At 45.2% G+C, this 21116-nt stretch overlaps 2 protein-coding genes across 3 annotated transcripts in view; one reads left to right on the plus strand and one right to left on the minus strand.

The window, feature by feature from the left end:
- Positions 1-21116, plus strand: part of LOC114654528 (alcohol dehydrogenase 1-like) — a 247194-nt gene that overhangs the window by 168281 nt on the left and 57797 nt on the right. The gene's annotated exons all lie outside the window — the stretch shown is intronic.
- plaa (phospholipase A2-activating protein) overlaps positions 1-21116 on the minus strand; it is a 43718-nt gene that overhangs the window by 8665 nt on the left and 13937 nt on the right. Inside the window, exons 2-10 of the mRNA XM_028805133.2 lie at positions 19537-19730; positions 17645-17745; positions 17443-17563; positions 15361-15528; positions 12608-12743; positions 10113-10282; positions 7700-7857; positions 4036-4252; positions 1669-1734 (exon numbers count right to left, since the gene is read on the minus strand). Coding sequence (XP_028660966.1) covers positions 1669-1734; positions 4036-4252; positions 7700-7857; positions 10113-10282; positions 12608-12743; positions 15361-15528; positions 17443-17563; positions 17645-17745; positions 19537-19730 — 1331 coding nt within the window. The remainder of the gene's footprint in view (positions 1-1668; positions 1735-4035; positions 4253-7699; positions 7858-10112; positions 10283-12607; positions 12744-15360; positions 15529-17442; positions 17564-17644; positions 17746-19536; positions 19731-21116) is intronic.

Consider the following 21116-nt stretch of genomic DNA (forward strand, 5'->3'; position numbering starts at 1 on the left):
CACTGACATACGCGATTGATTTAGGACTCAAACGACTGCACTGTTCCTCCATTTCGTAATGTTAGGTTTTTGCTTTTGCTGACTAAAAGTTACAAATAATTAGCCAAAGGACGGTCTCTTCACTTTTCAATGCAAAACTCGTGGGCAGGCAATGGGGTTGAGTCTGATGAGCAAAATGTGGAAGATGATGGGATGAAAACACGCGCCAAGGATGGAGGTAGAGAGGATGAGGCCCGGCGGGAGCACAGGGTGAGGCCCAGGACCACAGAGATCTGGTTATGTCCAACTCCTTGTTGAATTATTTACACTGTAATGCATTTCCTTTGGCCTCTGCTCATTTGGGGAGTCAAGCTAAAGTTAGAGAATGGGATTTATCAAAAAATGGAACAACCCGTCACAAAACTGATCAGGGCATTCATTTCTCAAGGTCATCTCCACCCTTCTCAATGCACCTGCCTGGCAGTGGCAGTAAAATGAAAGGTTTAGTCCTGGCACCCACTTGTGCAGCCAAGTTATTGACAAACACTCCATGCCAAGGGGTACTCCAGTCACTGGTACAAGATACTGTGACATGCTGGAGACCAATGTGAAGCCTGCTATTCGACCCAAGTGCCAGGGACTGCTGTCTCCACAATGACACACACACACAGCTAAGAACACCAAGGCTCGTCTGGAGAAACTGAAGTTTGAGGCACTGCCACATTCTCCTTATTTGCCAGATTTGGCACCATGCGATTTCCACCTTTTTAGACCACTAAAAAAACCATCTGGGAGGTCACCGATTCAAGGCAGATGACGACGTGAAGACAAAACCTTTTATTCTGCTGGAATCCTAGCACTGCCAGGCAGGTGGCACAAGTGCATTGAGAAGAGTGGAGACAACGTTGAGAAATGACCTGACAGTTTTGTGAAGGGTCATTCCATTTTCTAATAAATCTCAATTTCTAACTTTAGCTCGTCTCCCCCTCATAACTTGGATTTTGGATAATGTTGAATTCATTTTTACGTCCACTTTCTGTGCACAATTTGAATTTGGATTCCTTTCAATATTATATTGCACTGAGAGTTTAAAGTTGCTTTTTGCTCATTATTGCCCTTTTGAGCACTTCCTTGAACTTTTCTATTTTTGTTAACAAATCCCAATTTGTAAAACTTTTGTTTGCCCATTTGTGCACAGGCTGGAGTTTATGGTTATCCTCCCTCTTGTGGGGCTTTTTGGTATAACTTGGGACACTTGAGGTTATTTCGCTAGTTCCCCATGTTTGGGGTCTCCTAGGCAGATGCCTTCTGGTCGCAGTTCTAAGTAACTGGCCATCTCTGTGGCTATATTCTGAAGGCTTGGCCCCATTTTACCATGTTTGGGACTGAACTTCACAACAATCATTATTTTTTAATTTTTAAATAGTTTATACATTTTCTTTTTGTGGACAATACTGGAAAAAAATTCCAGCCAAATGGATCAAAATCCCAGGTTTTGACAGCCACTTGTGTGAAAGATTGCTGAGGGCTGAAAATTTTTTTAATGGCCCTGTAACTAAGTTCATAAAAACTGAAAGGAGTAACTTTTTCTCTAACGTTAATCAAATGTAACATTTCAATTTTCTTTGCTTTTATTTTAATTAATTTGTTAAGCAAAGTCTGAAAGAATTCCTTTTCAAAATGCCGTACCTGTGAATGGGTCCGCTGCAGCAGGTGAGGAGCCTTCGGCCGCTGATGGGACATAGCGATTTGCACCTATAGAAACAGAAAGAAAATGACACTAAATACCCAGTTATGAAGCATTCCCAGTATGAACGGCCCAAAGCACATCCCAGATGCTTTGCAGCTTGTTTAGCATTTCTCACTTTTGTGTACAAACCTGCATGCGTCTGCTCTTTCTTGTCACTTGGCAGTCACAGAAGTCCAAAAATAAAGGAACAGAAATGAGCCTCGTTTGCAGGCCTCTGCTTCTCATTCAAATCTCAGCCCTGACTGCTCATCAAACTCCTGCCGGGCTGCTCTGCCCCTCATACCATAAACTACTGAGCTGAAGTTGGGAACGTCACTTCTACTGAGCCACACACACCAGAGTTCAAAGTGTTGACCGTAAAGCTCATCTTGCTCGACTCACTAGCTTTAAGCTTACGCCATAATTCAAAAGTTCAATCTTATGAGAGAGACGCTGCTGAGAAGCTTCCAACATTTCCAAATCACCCTGTTCACTTTAACAAAGCAGTGGAAAGACAGGAAAATGAAAAGCCAAGTCAGGAGCACCCCTGTTTAGCTACTGCTTACTACCCTGCAGCAGGCCGAGCTGCAGCAGTGGGCCAATGGAGATAAAGAGTTAGGCAGCACGCCTGGCACAGTCACCCCCTTGTGCGCCTAAACACACAGCACTAATGGTTCACAGGCTCTTTGGTGACATCTGGGAGAAGACGGAGTATGCCCTCGGCTCTTGGGATGCTGATGGCACAGACTGAATTCAAACATGAGGCGTCGAATACGACCGGAAAGGAGTCTCCTGGCCTGTGATGTCACTCGCTGAGTTTTGCGCGGCTCACAATCCTGCGACCTCTGGGTAAGGCAGAAACAGTCATTGCAGAGAGCACCACGAGACTCCCCCAGGCCTGCAGGCTGTGTGCTCCCAGGTGGGCCCCGTCAGGCTCAGCTCTCTCCTACACGTACCCGGACCACCCAACAGCAAGCAGTCCTTCATCTCTCTCGCATTCTCCCAAAGCAGAGTATTACGTTCATTTAAAGAATCACGTAAAAGAAATGCTGCACTGGACCAATGCACCAAACGGGGCTCTATGACCTAAATGGCACCTTACACAGCGCCTGACCTCACGCTCCCAAATCACAGAAGATGAGGTGAAAGGGCCTCTTGGCCATCTCAGGATGAAAGTTCAGGTTTTCTTTTTTGAAATGCTAGCCTAGCAGCATCACAAATAATAACAGAGAGGCAATAAAACAACAAATAAAGCCATATAATTATAGCCCGTTAGGCACAATTTAGCATCCATCTGACTGACGAGGGCCTGCCCCAGCTGCACATGGCAGAAATGCTAAATAATCAAAAACTCCCTTCACAAAAAACTGGATTTAACAGGAATGAGCCTGACATGATAGGACGAGGACATTAAAAGGACAACGGACCCTATAAACTGTCCAGGGCACAGTCCACTTTTAGGAAACTTACTCAGGTTCAAGGACTGCAGGTGTCAAATATGTGAAGCTGACAAGATGCTCCACTATAATGCCAACTGAGTGGTACCCAGTAGATACTGAAATGGCCTGGTGATGGAAACCAAATTTCTGCCTAAGAGCAGACAGCCATAAGAAGAGCGGGCCGTTGTGTCTTTGGAAGTGATATGGCTTGTCAGAAAAATATAATCTACTAGCTGTGTAAGCCCGTGCTGTAAAAAGCCTGAGCTCCTAGAGACTATTGAAATCGTCAGAAAAAAAATGCAAATGCAGAGTCGACGGTTTCGCTTCTGGGGACGTGTTCACCCCCCTCGTCTCTCAGCAGCTAAGCGAGTTTGTCTTTTCTTGACGGTTTCACTTTGGCGACAGAGCCGCTTTCTTTGAGCTTCATGCTGTAGCCTTGTCCTCCTTTCTTCTTTCGGAGCGCCTTGCCAACTCTGAGCGTCATGCTGTAGCCTCACACTTCTGGGCCGGAAAGACAGACAGACAGACACACACTTCCATGCGCAGACATTAATATACAAGATATTGTTCTTAACTGCTTAGCAAACCCCCCATAAAAGTTGAAGCAAAGAAAAAGGGGATTTGAATGAGCAGAATTCTCTGACGCCTCTTTCATGTTCAAACAGCCACTTACAGCTTTAATAATAATAATACATTTTATTTATATAGCGCCTTTCACATGCTCAAGGTGCTTCGCAGAGTCTTAGAAAAAAACAGCAGGGTATATGTAACATTGGGTACAAATGTTTTCCTGAATAGAACAATGAAACAGATAACAAAACATTAAATAGAATAAAAGGAGTGCGGCAGCTCTAAGTGGCACGGACATAACTGGCGACTGAAACTTACCTGTGAACGGATCCGAATGTCCCGTCTCAGAGCCGAGAGTGACTCCTTTAGTGTTCTCTATAATGAAGTTGGCAACTTGGTCCAAGAACATGGGACTCAAATCGTTCTTCTGGAGGAAATTATGAGCAGTCAGCCATGGGTCTTCGGTCACATTATATGGGAGTTTCAAGGAGGGTCCACCTTCATTAACATCAATGGTAAACACAAAATCAAACTCCTGAAAAAGGATGGAAATAAGAGGGATTAAAAATCACAATGCAGGTGAAAAACGTAGCTAAGAGAATAAAGAGACCCCCGGTGTTTAGCATCATGTGACAACATGATGAACAAATTCATGCCAGCATTAACCCACTTGTGCCCCTCAGCTGAGCCTAAGACAAAACCAGAAACATCAAACCAAACCAAAGCAAAGGCCTATCTGGATTGAGAAGAGAAAACAAGCCAATGGTGCTAAAGCACAGCATGTCGTGTAGGAAGTTGGCAAGAACAGACAATGGGGCAAAAAATAAAGAAGTAAAATGGAAGATTTGTGCGGAGACAACCCGCGTCATGTGGGCGCTCATCAGGGCCACAACATTGTATAAAGTAGTGCTTCTGCCAGCCTTGCCGATTCCCAGCTGTTATGTCAGGTCCCTGTGGCTGCTTGGCCCCCCATCCATTTCACACAAACCATAATTAACCAATTTGTTTCTTCATTTTTATTTTGTTTCTTCTAGTGAGAGCTGCGATGGCCCTCAGCACCATCTCTTCCTCCAGCAAACAATCAATTCAATAAGGTTTAAACCTCTTCACTTTCTGCACTATGGCTTTGTGGACTTCATTTGAAATGGATAAACGTACCACTTTTACCCATCAGTCTACACTCAACAACCCATAATGACAAAGTGAAAATGTTTTGCAGAACGGTTTGTTACAAATCAAAAGATGAAATCTCAAATTCCTAGAATTGTGCTGAGGTGCCACCTGTTTGCTTGAATTCTCCTTGAGATGTTTCTAGAAGGGCGGCACAGTAGCGCAGTGGTTAGCGCTGCTGCCTCGTAGTTGGGAGACCTGGGGACCTGGGTTCGCTTCCCGGGTCCTCCCTGTGTGGAGTTTGAATGTTCTCCCCGTGTCTGTGTGGGTTTCCTCCGGGCGCTCCGGTTTCCTCCCACAGTCCAAAGACATGCAGGTTAGGTGGATTGGCGATTCTAAATTGGCCCTAGTGTGTGCTTGGTGTGTGGGTGTGTTTGTGCCTGTCCTGCGGTGGGTTCCTGCCTTGTGCCCTGTGTTGGCTGGGATTGGCTCCAGCAGACCCCCATGACCCTGTGTTCGGATTCAGCAGGTTGGAAGATGGATGGATGTTTCTAGAACTTGCCTGGAGGTCACCTGAGGCCAACTGAATTGATTGGACACCACGTAGACTGGCAGAAGTTTACCTGCGTAGAGAAGGTCTTACAATTCACAATACACTGCACCTCAAGACAAAAGCAAAGCCATGAAGTCCAAGGAACTACATGTAGACCACCATGGTGAGGCGTAGATCAGGTCAAAGGGATAAAACCATTTATAACGCTTGGGAGAGTTCACAGGAGGACAGTGTGAAAGGGAAAACATTCCTAGAGGTGGCCATCCAGTCAAACGGATTAACCAGACAAGTAGGGCCTTGGTCAGGGAGGTGACCCTAAACTCAATGATCACTATAAAAAAAGATCTGGGCGGAGGGCACCTGTCAGAAGGATGACCACCTCATCAGGTGTTTAAGGTAAAGTGGCAAGACGGCAGCCACTCTTCTGAAAAAGGCATGTGACAGAATTTAAAGAGCATGAGGACAAAGAGGCTCTGGACTGAAGAGAAAAAATTTAACTCTTTGGGCAGAACTCCAAGCACTGTGTCTGGTGAAGACCAAGCACCACTACTTATGGTGAAGCAGGTGGCTACATGGACAGGCAGACCGGCCAGAATTGAAGGAAGGAAGGATGAACAAAGATAAGAAAACCTGCTCCATGCACTTGGCATCAGACTGTGTCCCAAAGCACACAGCCAAGACAATGCTAGAGTGGCTTTATGGGCAAATCCCCGAGTGTCCTTGAGTGGCCCAGTCAAAGCCCAGACTTGAACATGTGTGGTGAGACCTGAAGATGGCAGTTTACAGACAGCGTAAAAGAATGAGACAAAGCTTGTAGAGATACACCAAGATGACTGCCGAAGGGGCTTCTGCAATGGACCGAATGAAAGGTCTGCAATCTTCTATGAAGAAGAGATTTTAGTTTTAGATTTGAAATTTGCAGACTTTTCTCAAATCAGGTTTTCACTTTGTCATGATGGGTCAATAAAGTGTGCAGAATGTAAGGGGTTCTGAATTCTTTCTGAATCCGCTTAAACGGCTTGGCCTAACAGGCTGGTGGCCGAATGAGGCAGACGGCAAGACTAAGACGGATATGACGTTGATGACTGTACTTCAGAAACTAAACGGGATAAAGGCACTGCTGGGGCATATGGGGCAAAAATACAAGGAACGGGCAGAAAACAAAGCAACACTTCAGTCAATAAAACGATGCAGATACAGATCTGATCAGAGGGCACACGTGATATTGATCTGACAAACAAGGTAGGTACAAAGTGTAACCACCGTGTCTAAAGGAGCATAAACAGCTCTACAAAACTGGCAGTTAATCCTACAACCACCTTAAGAAGAGCGTCTCTAGTTCTAGACATGGGCATCACCCACCACAAGGTCCAGCAAGGCTACACTTGGGCATAAAGGAAACAATAAGAAGCAAAGCAAGCGAACAGCTGACCAGCTAACTCCGAGTTTGCACACTCAGATCCTGGAGGGTCGTCACCTTCATCCCAGCAACTTTCTACCTAAATGCTAATTCTGGCCGTAATGGCACTCATTTCATTCTATGGCCTCCTAGTCCTCTCCTTCTACCACACCTGACATTACCAACCCTGAGAGGACTGCAGCAGATCAATACTGCAGAGACTTTCTGTTTTTCTCTTCAAATATTTAATGGGGTATGTTGGACGCACCAGTGCAAATGGGATCAAGCTATCTGGTTATCTCGCGGCTCGCTTTGCCCCTCTTTATTGGTTTCCTGCTGGTTAAGCAAAAGAAACGAAACATCATGAACTTTAAAAAGCAGGTCTAAAGGCAAATGCAGTACGCTCAGTTAGTTGCAGTTGTCGGCTACGAACTAAAAGAGCACCACGTGACCCTGACATGGTGTTAACTATGATGGGTGGCATTTCAAATAAAGTTGGCTTATTGGAAATAACCAAATATAACAAAACCAGAGCAAATGGAGATGAGGATTTAAGTCCCATAAAAGTAAACCCTGTGTGTGTGTGTGTGTGTGATGGATGTCACCAGGCAGTCACTTCACAAAACACTCGCGGGATTAAAGCTTTTCTGATACCTGCTGCTAAGAACAATAAATAAAAACACAGCCAAAGATGTCACATTTGAATAGCTTTGATGTTTCATGGCACAAAACCGAAAGAAGAAGCAGAAGCAGCAGCAAGACCAGCACATGTAAATGTTATAGCCCAGAGAAAGCTCAAACTATACAAAGTGGCCTTTCCATGGAGCTGATGGGCATCAGGACTGCAGTTTACATGGAGAGGTCCATGTAACACAATGCAGAACTGGAGGGGCAGCAGCATAAGCAGGTGTGCCACTTACTTTTCCTTCATACAAAACTTTCCCTGAGGAGTTCTGCGTTCCTCCCGATGAGCCAACGACATCACCGATCTTTATCCAGCGGCCGTCGCTAATGCTCCACTGAAATGCTTCAACTTTCTCTCCATCCTTAATAAGTCGCGTCTGACCCTCCCGGGTTCCTAAACAGCAAACATCAAATGTAGGGGTTAAACACACCAGCATCCCTGGATCCCACAAATCATCTCATAATAGCAGTGACAGAATAACATGAGATGAAGAGTGCAATTCAAGTCAGTAAAGCTCCTCGTCATCATAAGCAGCCCCTCACTAGCCATTACTCAATTGCCTAATACTATAAAACAAGTCCCTTACCTCTATACAGCATTACTTGACCCATGTGGGTCTGACTAATGCCCAGCATCCTCCCCATCTCTGCATTCAGCTACCCTTATCGTTGTTCCACATTTCCATTTCACATTCTGTAAAGATGTGCCTCCTGGTTTCTGTCTTCTCCTTCACTTCCACTTGGTGTTCTCAAGTACAATAAACTTAAACTGAATTGTGTTGAACAACTCTATGGATGCCTTTGAGAACCCTGAAGGCCTGAATCAAGTCTACATGGACTCTGCTCCCTCGAGTCGTCAGAGGTTTTCTGGACCAAACAAGCACTCGCCACTCCAGATGTGGTCCTTCCTCACTACAAGAACTCCGGGCAGGAGATCCATTCATTTTTACTATACAGTTGTAAACTATAGTGGTGTTTTCCGGAAGTGGCTGAACAATACTTTAGTAAAGATACAGGTGTTCAGGACAGTGTGAACATACGACTGGGCGACTTGACAGGATATTATGGATGGATTATGCAATGCGTGTATTGCGAGATTTTGCCATGAATGTTTTTGATATTGTTTGCTGCAGTTGTCAAGCGCTGATCTCCATAGCTGCCCTTTCTCTCAGAAACCCTCTGATCTGCATGGAAACACGAGATTGCACATTTTTCATGGTCATCACTACAAACATCACGAAGTAACAGGTTAAAAAAATCATTTTTGGGTGTAGTATTCCTTTAAATCTCTGGTACTCAACCACAAAGGACTCTCCGTTCTTCTCCAGTATTTCATCTTTCAGTGGAATTAGAAGACTGGACGTCCACTAATCTCAATAACCGGACCAGGATGACCAAGATGTACGCCTTGGAATTCATGTGAGAACTCAGAGACAATCTTGTAATTAGTCACATACGGTGACATGCTGGCAACTGCAGTCCTACAATGTGATGCGTCTTCTGTTGTTTCATGATATAAATTAGACATGGCCTTTAGAAGGTGACCCAGTCCTTGGTGTGAGAGGAGATCCCTTCTAAGCGAAAGGACCCTCGTTTCCAACAGGCTAGGAGATCTTAGCCATAACAACTCCAAGTGAACCGCTGGACTGAGACACCCAGTCATACATTAAGACCAAAAAGCGGAACCACCACACCTCTGGATTGAAGGAAGTCAGATGTGGCAACCTGGGCACGTAATCAGGATGACCCCTGGATGATTCACATGGGAGAAGTTAAAGGTAAGGCACACTGGGAAAAGACAGTGGTGTAGACCCAGGATACACCGCAGGAGCGACATTTCAACAGTCCTTAAATCCAGAAAAATACTGTGCCTGTAGTGTCGAGGATTTCATCATTCAGTCAGTTAAGTCTTGATACTTAGAGCAGCTGAAACGTCACTTGAAAAGGCGAATCTGCTGGGCTTTCAGCTCTTACATCTTCTTGGTAAAGTGGGTTCCTCTATGGCTGGTGACAGCTACTCTGGATGGAATGTGGTACCCTGGCTCAAGTTAACTGATTATCACCCAGACACACCTTCGATCTGATCTCAAACCCTGACGTTACACTTTTCCCTGCTAATAATGGCTAGCAGGTTGCACCAGATGAAGGTGGAGTCTTCATGTCTGTGTGGTGCGTTTCTTATCACATCACACACTCTGCTCACTCTTAATGCTCTTCAGCTGAGCTACAATTAGAATGCTTCCCTGTTGCATCTGTGACATGACCTGCCCTCGTTTGTGTACATAAAAGAAGATGACATCTCAAAATAAGACTGTCAGGCACTGGACTGTGCCTAGGCCATTCAGGTTTTACATTTTCATTTATTATATAATTAAGAATTTTGGCTTATATTTTTTAATGTAAACAAAGGCCCTTCATTATCAGCTCTACGACACACACAAGGTGCTCCAATCGTCAGTTAATCAAACACTAAAGACTGTTAGCTGACAACACTCCACAGCCGTGCCCAGTTGTGACTTTACTTTTTTTTTTTGTATTTTCACTAAACTCCCAACAGTTACCCTTTTTGTCACACGTGTGCCCTAAATGTGCCTGCATGTTATTGGAGGCTGAAAAGCAAATAAAGGAATTCATAGTTGCTCCACCTACCGGGTTCAAGTAAGTGTTCTCGTCCTGGAAGCTCCTCAATTTTAATGTCACCCAATTCTCCAGTTTTGGAGCTGATGGTGGCCTTTGACAGCTCATCTTCAAAAGCTTGAAGATCTTCGGCACTCGCCATTCGGTCTTCAGATTCAGTAAATACTCTAATAATGCCATCACTGAGAAGAAAAGAAAACCAAGGTCAAGGTAAACTTGATGATCCCCGACACAATGATGATGATGATGATGATGAAGCACAAGAGAAAAGCTCAGCATGGAGATGATGAAGATGATGAGCCCTCAAAGGTAACAGGCCCAGAGAGTGGGCCGAGTGCCTGGCTGCATGTCGACAGCGTCACATTCACTCCGTATGCACACCCTTATCTGATGCTGTTGGTGTCCTCACACTCTAATCACACGTCAGGAATGCCCGCTTTCACAGATAGAACAATGTAAGCACACCGCAATTAGAGATCCAATGAGCCCACAAAAATGTTAACAAGAGGAAATGAAGATCACGGTGTTGTAAATTATAAGAGGGCCGCATTAAAAACTTGTCCCACACCCACCTCAGCAGAAACGTGCAATGGTGAGGAACACATCACTTCCCACAGAACTTGTGAACACACAACTGTGCAAACTTGACTTGGGGGTATTAGAGCAGAGCCTCCTTGATGCCAACCTCCTTTAGTTGCCTTTTAGGACTCACAAGAGGTATGGCGACTTTATTGTAGCCCCTGGTCACAGGGACAATGTTCTTGTCATTGAGACACTCAGAACTTCTGGACTCCAAGTTAATAAAGGAGCATGAAAGCTGAAAAGCCACAGACGCCAAGCAGTGCTACACTGCACATTTCCCACTGAAAGAGGCACAGAGTACAGACAGGCAGCAGGCAGTGCCACGTGGCGGCTCAGCCAATACCTCTCCAACTGTGAAAAACATTAATGTAGACAGCTGTAATGAAAAACAAACTTCTAAACTGCCACACAATAAAAAGTTTCAACCAAAGTATCCCAACAGTAATTACGTAGCAAGGAAAATGAACAGTCCGTTATAATTTTTAGGCTAGAAACATGGAAGAACAGACTTTACCTGCAACATCCCATTACAAACTTTCACAGCTTCACGCCACATGAGCGGGCACATCAAGAACACAGTTGGACAAATCCATTTGTGAATGTCATGATTTCTGCTGTGCTCCTTGGAGGTGCCATCATTTGGATGTTTTTAAAGTGGTGCCAGTGATAAGAAAGGTTTAAAGAAGTCGCTCTGTTATTTCAAAACTTCATTGAGAAAGGGAATCTCCCAGAGTGGCGCCCAATAGGGCATGAGGCCCAACATGAAACAAAAACCTTAAGACCTGGCAGAGAGACGCAGCTCCCGTATCACAAAGTTCACTCCACACATACCAGAGCACACTCGAGAGACGCTGTGGTGAGCATTCGCCGATATTCAGTAAAGAAACCGAGCCATTGAGAGCCACGAGACTGAGCTAAAATAAAGTGCAAAGGCACAGACCCAGGGCCAAAATGGAAACATGCCACACTTCCCAGTAACTCTGGCACAGCTCAGGACTGGATATCCATACCCTAAAAACCCATGAAGCCACGAGGCAGACTGTCTCACACGGGGGTGATGCCACCTAATCGAGGTGAACAATCTAATTTGGTCTTCTTAGCTTAGCTTCCTACGTTTTCTTAAATGTCTCCAGAAGTGTGTGCTAAGACACCATGTGCTTGGAGACGTTCGGCTTTTCTTTCAGGGGTAGGAGCTCATTTAATGGCCATCGCTCTTCAGGTGCTCTGACCTCAGGCTCTTTGTCCAGTCCTTACGGGTGTATTGTGGTGGCTATCTGTCGTGGAGTCCAGCGTATCATTAGGGTGATGACTTGCTTAAAAAATAAAAATGCAACAAATTTAAATACATAAATAGGTGGCTTTATCCAGAATGTAAGAGTCACCATCAACATGCGTTTAACATGTCGGCTTTCAGGACGATAAACACTCATAAGCACAGCCTTGGCCTTGACACGAATTGTATAAGGCAGCGATGAGGACAGTAACTCCCAAAAGTGAAATAAACGTCTGTGAAGACTTAAAGATGTGTGCAGTCTCAAAGTGTCAACCAAGACACAGGAGCAACTGGACGCCGTCAGGAGGCTTTAGGGCTTCTGTTTGATGTTTGGAATGTGACACCCCAGTGGACACAATCATAAGCCCCTTGGGGAGAGAAAGCTCTGCCAGACGCAGTCCTAACAACATCCTCACTTATAAAAGCAAGTGTGTGACAGCACAACATGGCGTGAAGAAATAACTTCAAACATCCCAAAGGTATCCTGGAACCGTAGGGATCTACAAATTGAAGTTGAAAAGCTGCTCTGCACCATCCGCCCACAGTAAATGATCACTGGCAGTAATCACTACAGATCACTCCCATGACGGACAACACCCAAGCACAAGAATGTCAACGCTTATTTGTTAATTATTAAAAAAAAGCAGAGTACCTGGCTCCAGCCACCACGTCCCCATTGTCCAGAATACAGCAGCACCACACCGATTGAGCTGGAAGACGGAGGGTCTGGCAACATTCGCCCTTTTTCCATATCCGTAAGGAGCGGTCCTCACCAGCACTAATGAAATCTACCAAGGAGAAGGAAAAACACTTAAAAATGACAACTTTGGATCACATGTTACGATGAACAGGCCTGAATGACCAAACTCTGATTTCACAACATCAACGGTGATATCAAATGGGAAAGCACGACTTCCATTCAATATTTTACTTACTGCATTTCTGACATTTTTTAAATATAAAAAAAAAATTAAATTGCTGTAAAAATGTGTTGCAACAATAATCACCTGTATGCCCAAAGGATGCATCCCACAGTACCTGTTGGGTCAATTTGGACCTAATTGTAGGAAAGAAGTTGTGCAAAAAACGCTCATCAGACCTGCGACTCTGCACAGATCCCAGTCCAACATTCGCCTGTGGAACTGACAGTTGACAAGTGCAAAATGGCGACATCCGGGTTACAAAGAAGTGCTCAGAAAAAGCCTCTCGTCTCTCCTGCTACTGCATGGCAGACCACTGGTGATGCCAGCCGAGCTACCAGTCAGCCACCACCCTGTGTGTTGCTGGGGACTTCATGGTCGTGACCACCAGACCCCTCATCTCTGCCACAGTCAAAACTAAGCTTTATTCTGTAGAAAGAGAACTATAGGTGGGTGTTGTGTCTTCAGAAACAGTTCCTTTTTTTGATTAGGTATTAAATAAAGTACAATTAAAATCAGCGCTTCCATTCTTCATCCATGAGACATCACCCACGTGCGCCCCCCGCTTCTGTAGATCAGACCCCAAACATCTTTTCGTGGCTACACAGCTGTGCTTTGACTCAATCAAACTCAAGTCATTCAGCAGCACTCTGTGGATTGAGGAAGAAACAAGTGGCACTCTTAGTTTGGGGGGGGGGATCAAAAATAGTAAAGAGCAGCACAGGGGGGCACAGATACCATGAACCCCATTTTGTGAAAGTCACAGGATGCTTTTTATAACTCAGGTCTAATTTGGCCCATGACGTGTCCAGCATGTGGACCCCTCAGTATTAAACTTTGACCCCTTTAAATATAAAACATGTCCTGCATCTGTAAAGGGGGTGTTTGTTTATTGAGACCACAGGGGGCGTCTTTGAGAAGGACACAAATGACCTGATCAATAATATGTGCAATGGGAGGTCTGAAGCTTGAAAATACTGTTGATGAGAGAGACCTTTGGAGTCATGGCGGACTCGTCACTGTCAACTGCCAGAAAGTGTTCAGAAGCCATTAACAGGCTAACAGGCTGTCAGGTTATATAGCGCCCTGATGTTCTGCTCAAGCTTTGCAAGACCCTGGTCTCATCTGGAGTCCTCTGTGCAGTCCGATTCCAGAATTGCAGGGGGAGAGGAGATTAAGAGGTGACAAGACTCAGGTGTTTATAATAAAGTTCTATCTATCTATCTAAAACAATCAAACAAATTAGTCCAGTGGATCGAGACTACTTATTCTTCTTTCGGCTGCTCCCGTTAGGGGTTGCCACAGCAGATCATCTTCTTCCATATCTTTCTGTCCTCGTCATCTTGTTCTGTCACACCCATCACCTGCATGTCCTCTCTCACCACATCCATAAACCTTCTCTTAGGCCTTCCTCTTTTCTTCTCCCCTGGCTGAGCCTTTAAAATGAGTCGTCAACAACAACACAGGGACCCAGTGAGACACTTGTCGAGGGTCAATTTCACACAAACGTTAGGAAGTTTTTAATTCACACAAGAGAACCACAGACACGTGGAATAAGTGACCAGGGGACAGCAGGGACCTTCAAAACTCAAAAGAATTAGGTGGAGAGGACTGGCAAGCCTACCTGGGCTGAATGGCCTGTTCTTGTCCACATTTTTCAAATGTTATAATAAAAGATGTCAGCATCAGTGCCTGACAAACCAGGCAGAACAAGAATGTAAAATATCTGTACCCTGGACATGGAGTATCTGGCCACAGGTCAATAAAGTACGAGACAGAATTATTGGTTCTTGTGGCAGGGAATCTCAGTCCAGGAATTTACACTGTGCTCCCACCCAGCACATCTGGACCACTAAAAAGGAAGGGATGATTTCTATGATGGACAGCTGAATGATGGGCCCAGCCTTACTAGACCACTAAGACGACGGTTTGCATTTGAGTCTATGGTCTCATGTCAGAATGCATTGTGGGTCTTGTTTTTACTGCCAGGGCAAACTGGCAGCAAAGGGAGACCCTTTACAATGATGTGATGCCAGGTATCTTGGCTGTTGTATGCAGCTGCTCAGTTTTGTCAAATACAAGAAATTGCACCTGGTGCAGTTAAAAGTAATCCCTACCTGTGCATTCGCTTAGAAAGTCAAAGTGCTCACCCTGACAATTTAGAAGCTGGTGCAGATGCTATAGACAGTTCAAAGAAACAAAAACGCTGATCCACTTGTTGGGAAATACAACTGTGCCAAAAAGGCAGAGTAACCAAACAACACGGAACACATCGTACAGGAGGCCCAACAACAGACTTCAAAAGTGTGCGCTTCCAGGTGGTCCTTTCTTAAGGCTGCTTTACACTGGGATTAAAAAATCCTTGACGGGCCTCTGCTCTGACTTCGTCAAATGCACAACAAGAAGAACTGGTCGATCAGTCAGTCAGACTACATTCCTATAAAATGGAACAGAGTAAAGAACAACAGACAACAGCATTACTCACCTTGGCCATTTGGGAAGACTGCTAAGGTGTAGATGAAGTTGGTATGGCCGTAATAAACTTCAAGGCACTCCCCCGTCACTAGCCACCTCCTTATGCTGGAATCATTACTGCAAGACAAGAATTCATGGTCGTTCACAACAGCAAACCCCCTCACACAATCTTCATGACCTGAAAAAGAAAAAATAAAAAACAAGGATGGCGACTGAGGCCTGCTGGCTAACACGCTGGCTATGAAGCACCAGGCTGAAAGGCTGCCACTGACAGGAGACATCGCCCAACGTGAAGGTCAAAGATACTCCGGCATATCTGTGGTCTGTGCATTTAGTAACAAACAGCCTGTTTAAGAAGTACAATTCTTTCAAATACAACATATATATTTTATTTCTATTTACTTGTATTGCCACTGTGTTAGACTGCTTTTCTTTTTTTGGCAATCAAATTTCTAACGATTTTGATCAAAACAGTCCATTCAGCCCAACAGAGCTTTCCAATCCCACCGACCCAACTTCTCCAAAGTAACAGTGAATCCACATTTGAGCTTGTGGCTCTCTGTCGTTGGGCACAGATGTCAATACCAAGATATCGCAGTGTAAACAGGAAACGCACTCCCACAATACTGTGCTTCTGAACTGAAGACAGGACCCTTGACCAATGAAAAACCGAGAGAGGCAGATCATCAATTCAAAAGCACAGTCATATGGGAATGTGTTTCCTGTTTATGATGTGTGCCAATTTCTCGAAGTACACAAGTCACAATATTTTAGCAATAAATGCACTTTTGCACGTTTTGAGCATAATGGACATGGATAGGACGCGACACGAGTAATGGGAGATCTTTTTTCTTTTTTAATGGCTTCCTTGTGCTATTTTGAGTGATATAAAAATAAATTGTATTGCATTGTATGCCACCATACAACAGTCACAAAATGGCGAATAAACATAAAAAAGAAGATACTAAAAGACTCCACGTGTGTAAAAACAAAGATGCATCACACAAAGGAAGACAGATAGTGAGGGTCCTGAAGAATACAGGCCCCTCCAGATAGCCTCTGCTGTAGAGACAGAGCTTTAAATTCATTTGTCAAAACTCTGGACTATTGCTGCAAACCTCCAAGGAGGCAGCAGACATGGAGACGTTGGCATCGGTGCCTTGGGTATCAGATCAGAAACAAATTCTGTATTGTCGGCCATCCTCAGTACAGAAACACTTCTTTTATTTACAAGTTCTCATCACGAGCATCACAGGCAAAATAAGGAAGACTGATGAGGAAGGCTTCAAAAACTGTATGGTCAAAAGTCACTTGTAGAATTGGTGCCCAGAAGAGCCCATTCAGCCAAGCACTGCTGGCCAATCCTAGCCACCACATGTCTCCAAAAAGGTAAAATACTTGATCTGAGTCAGATTTGCTTTACCATTCCCTTGTCAAACTGCACACCGATGCCATCTTGCAATTCTCTTTGTTGTTAGATGCTAATCTTATTTAATTTTATATCCTAAAATGGTTTTCATCTTCAAATCGGCAAAACATTTTAAGTTAAATTCACACCCTTAATGTGGGAGGTGACGGCTATGGTGGTGTGGAGATGGAAGACTAAGGTGCTTTGGAGTTGTGGAGTTAAAGACAGAGGGTGATAAGGTGAAGACGTCCCAGGGATGAGGCCATGGAGGACAGACGTGCTTACTGAGAAAGTGGTCTGAGATGACATGAAAGGAAAGGATGGGTCTCATTCCAAAGGATGCCCAGGATTGTGGAGAGGCGGTGATGCTGCTCACCAATGCCATCTGTACATTTCTGGAAGATGCTTGTTCCATGTGCAGTGGGCACTGTTGGTGCAAGTGTTTGGATGAAGAAGACCTCCTCGATAAACCACGAAGAAAACTTCCCACCACTGTACATTCCCTCCACTCCTTGCATTGTCTAAGCAGGCCTAACAGTTGCAGAAAGTGAGTGGACTTCAAGCCAGCTTGACCTTCTTTTGAACCAAGGAACGCTAATGAGAACGCTGGCTACAAAGGTGGGGTTTGTACACCACAAACAGGCTCACCGAATGAAAACAAACCAACAACATGTCCATATTTACCTGTGAAAGTCCTCTCACACCTTCCGGCCTTCCAGAGCTTGATGGTTTTGTCAGCCGAGCCAGTCAGCATCAGTCCCTGCTCAGGTAATATTTTAACAGCCCACACGGACCCTGTGTGACCCTGAAGACAAGAGGAAGGGTGTCAGGCACAATCAGGAGCTGCAGAACGCTAAGGGAGGGAGGGAGGGAGGATGGCGCTTACCGTTAAGGTCATCATGCATTTGTTGTTGAGCCAGACTTTTGCTGTGGTATCCCATGAGCCACTTAACAACGTTCCAAATTTTCCAGCTGAAACAGCACAGACTAAAGGACACAGCACATGATAAGTATCAAGTATTTCTTCCAAAGTGATCACACACACACACACGGCGGTCAGCTGGCCAACATGCCTGGGTGCATTTCTGGCTTTGTGGCCTCCCTTTGTGTTTCCAACATCAGTGTTGGGCCTTTGTGCTGATAAGCAGGATGGCAAACACCAGGATGAAAAGCGGAGCACTGAGGGTCAGACATTTACAAATAGCTGTGATTAACGCTTTCTAATAATAATCTGTGACTCGTTAGGTCACTGGCCATGATGGAAGTCACAATTGGTGTTCACTATGCTGGCCAGGCACACTACTGTGCACTAGGAATTTGTCTCAATAGTATTGGTGCAACATACAAGGACAACACAGAATACAAAAGATAAATACAAGAAGATAAAATATGAAATGATAAAGGGCAATACAAAAAAACTAAGTAGGACTAAACTGTCCAGGCAGTCCGGTGTGCAGGTCTACACAGATAACGGAGTAGAAGCTCCGAGCCGATTGGTCAGAGTAACTGCACGTGTTTAGCCGATGGGTCGTTTTTGCTTTCACCACATGAGGACGTTTGCTGGAACAGGTGATGCCTTCGGTGGGTTGGGTCAGCAGTGATCTTTGAGGCCCTCTTCCTTATCCTGGACTCATATAGACTTCAATGTGCAGTCAGTTTCGGCCTATGATCCTTTCACAGACCTTAGACTGAGCAGAGGCAGCACTGAAGTTCTAGACTCGATGACAGCTGTGTGGAATGGGACTGACATTGCTTGAGGGAGACTGAATTTCCTCAGCTGATTCAAAAGAACATTCTCTGGTCGGCTTTCTTAATAATACATGTGACGTTATTGTGACAGCACAGTGCCCAGAAACTTAAATGACTGCCATCCCAACGGCTGAAGCGTGATAAATGACACACATTCAACAATTCTTACGGTCACAACCAAGATTTGAAGCATTTTGAGAAGACGCTATACTTGCCTCAAGCCAGTGGTTTCCAAAGTGAGCCCAGTTACTGCCAACAGCCACTTACAGCATGCTAGCCCACCTTGTTAGGGTCACAAAGGCCAGAGCCTATCCTGGCAGCGTCAGGCACACAGGAAACACGACAGGGATAAGGAATCCAAAGTCTCATCATCAGACTGCTCAGCACAAACTCACACAGCTTTGCAGTTGGGCCGTGACGGTTTGGCCTTTGCCTCTTATTGCTGGCTGCAGACCCTCAGGAATGCATCTCACTGGAGCCTTCGCTTTCCTCTTCTTCACTGTCGCATAGGCAGCTCTCAGATATATTAATGGCATCATATGGTCGTAACTCATGCCAATCGTTTTGAAAGTGCTCCACTTAACCTCCTGTGCCTGTTCACATACACTCGCTCTGAGTCTGCACTTGGTGACCTCAACTGACGGGTACAGACTCGACCCATGGGGCATTTCACTACCCAATGTAACCACGTTGGTTTAGTTTTAAAGTGTACCCAGCAGGCCCTTTCTTCAAAGTGACATTTCAGATCTGAGACCACCCTGGTTCATTTTCCTTAACCCTCATAACCAACTATTCAGCTCAGCAGTCTGCCCATTTTTAAATTTTGTAATGTGATGAATCGTGGCATTTGGCCTCTGCACCGACCCATCACTCCCCACTCTGCCACTTGTTTTATACGTAGCAGTTTTCGGTTTGGCACCCCCTTAGTAGCACAAGGCTACGGACCACCGGCCCCTCACAGACACCACACTCAGTCTCACTTTGCACAAGCACCTCAAGGGCCTACCCAAGTTACAACAGGAAACTTACCGGTGTGTTTGTGCCCCTTCAGGATGTATAGGGGGTCAGCTTTGCATGGTGAAAAGACACAGATGTTGTGATCATTCCCTCCAGTGGCAATGAGCCCTTCAGGGTGGGCATCACTTGGTGCAATGATACACACACACGTTACAAAATTGTTGTGACCCTTCATGCACTGCATTTCAATGAAACCTCCATTAAGGCTGAAAAACACAGAAAAGAAAAGAACAGTCAGGCAGAGACAAGTGAAATACGCAACACACTGAAATGACCCCTCACATTCACAAAGACATTGTCACGTTAAGTGATCAGCTGATACATTTAGTAGGATTAGCAGCTCATTTGAGGCCCGTTGAAATGACTGCAATGGTGCTGGACAAGTGACATCAGCCAGGCATGAGTCACCAAAGGAAGGAGCGCCTATAAAAACGGTAAATCCGCTCAGTCACACTCGCTACTCCAACTGGTGTGGCAAAGGCAAACCACCCTTTTAAGGATAGCGAGTCACCCCAAGGAGCAGACAGTCCATCGCTCTGACACTACAAACCATTTCCTATAAACCAACAAAAGCCAAGTCACTACGAAACGCAGGAATGTTTAACTCGTGAGCAACGCTACGTAGCGGGTTTGGGAGTCAGGAGCTCCAGTGAGCTAACAGCAGCGCTGCCACGGGGGCGTAGTCCATTAGCGCCACTGTACAATTAACGGATGGCACTGTAACTGAGGCCCACTGCCATTAACGGAGTGCCACAGGAACCCTTAGTGTGCTCACTTGGACAGTTTGGGCACACTTCGAACACCCTGGAAGCCAGTATGCCAGCTTTAAATTTTACATCCCTCTTAATTCTCAACAGATTGGGCTTAAATAGGGCACATCACTTAGGGTTATCAAGTAGTCTTTTATTGTCATCTCTGCCAAGATGAACACGTTCTGCCATTTTTCAGAGGTCAGGTACGACGGCTCTACTCATGCACTCATTGTGGTGCTGGAGAGCGGCGAGGCCAGGCAAGTGGATTGGCACGCTGGACAATAAAGAGCCAATAAACTATCAGCTGCACGGTGGCCAGCCATGACATCCACAAACATTTAAAAAAAAATAAATAAAAATAATTAAATACGCCTTTTTAAAATGTCTTTCTATTGACAGAGGTGACAGGCCAGTCAGTGTCATGGCAGGGCACTCCAAACTCTCTGCCTGGGCACTCCCACCTTGTGCTGTCAGGCCATGAAAGGCCAGCTCATTAAAAGCAGCAGGGGGTCCCTGTTGGCAACAGGGTCCGTAACAAGGATGAACTTTGAACAATCGCTTGGTGCATCTCCCTTCATATGGTGACTTACTGGACTTGTTAGGTGTGATAAAGCACGAGGTCGAGAACAACGTCAAACAAGAAAACTCTGCACTGTAAGTTCTCAGCTGAAGTACTACATCGGCTCGCTTGTTTGCCATCCACCAGGTGAAAAACGCCTCAAACAGACAAGTTAACCACAGGCTGGGGTCGGTCTACAGAGACGAAAGACATTGTTTTCCTTAGCCCAGGCCACCCTAGTAGAACACAGATTGGTAGAAGGTTTGAGAACAAAGGTTGTG

The sequence above is a fragment of the Erpetoichthys calabaricus genome, chromosome 7 (genome assembly GCF_900747795.2).
Source record: "Erpetoichthys calabaricus chromosome 7, fErpCal1.3, whole genome shotgun sequence".
Taxonomy (NCBI): Eukaryota; Metazoa; Chordata; class Cladistia; order Polypteriformes; family Polypteridae; genus Erpetoichthys; species Erpetoichthys calabaricus.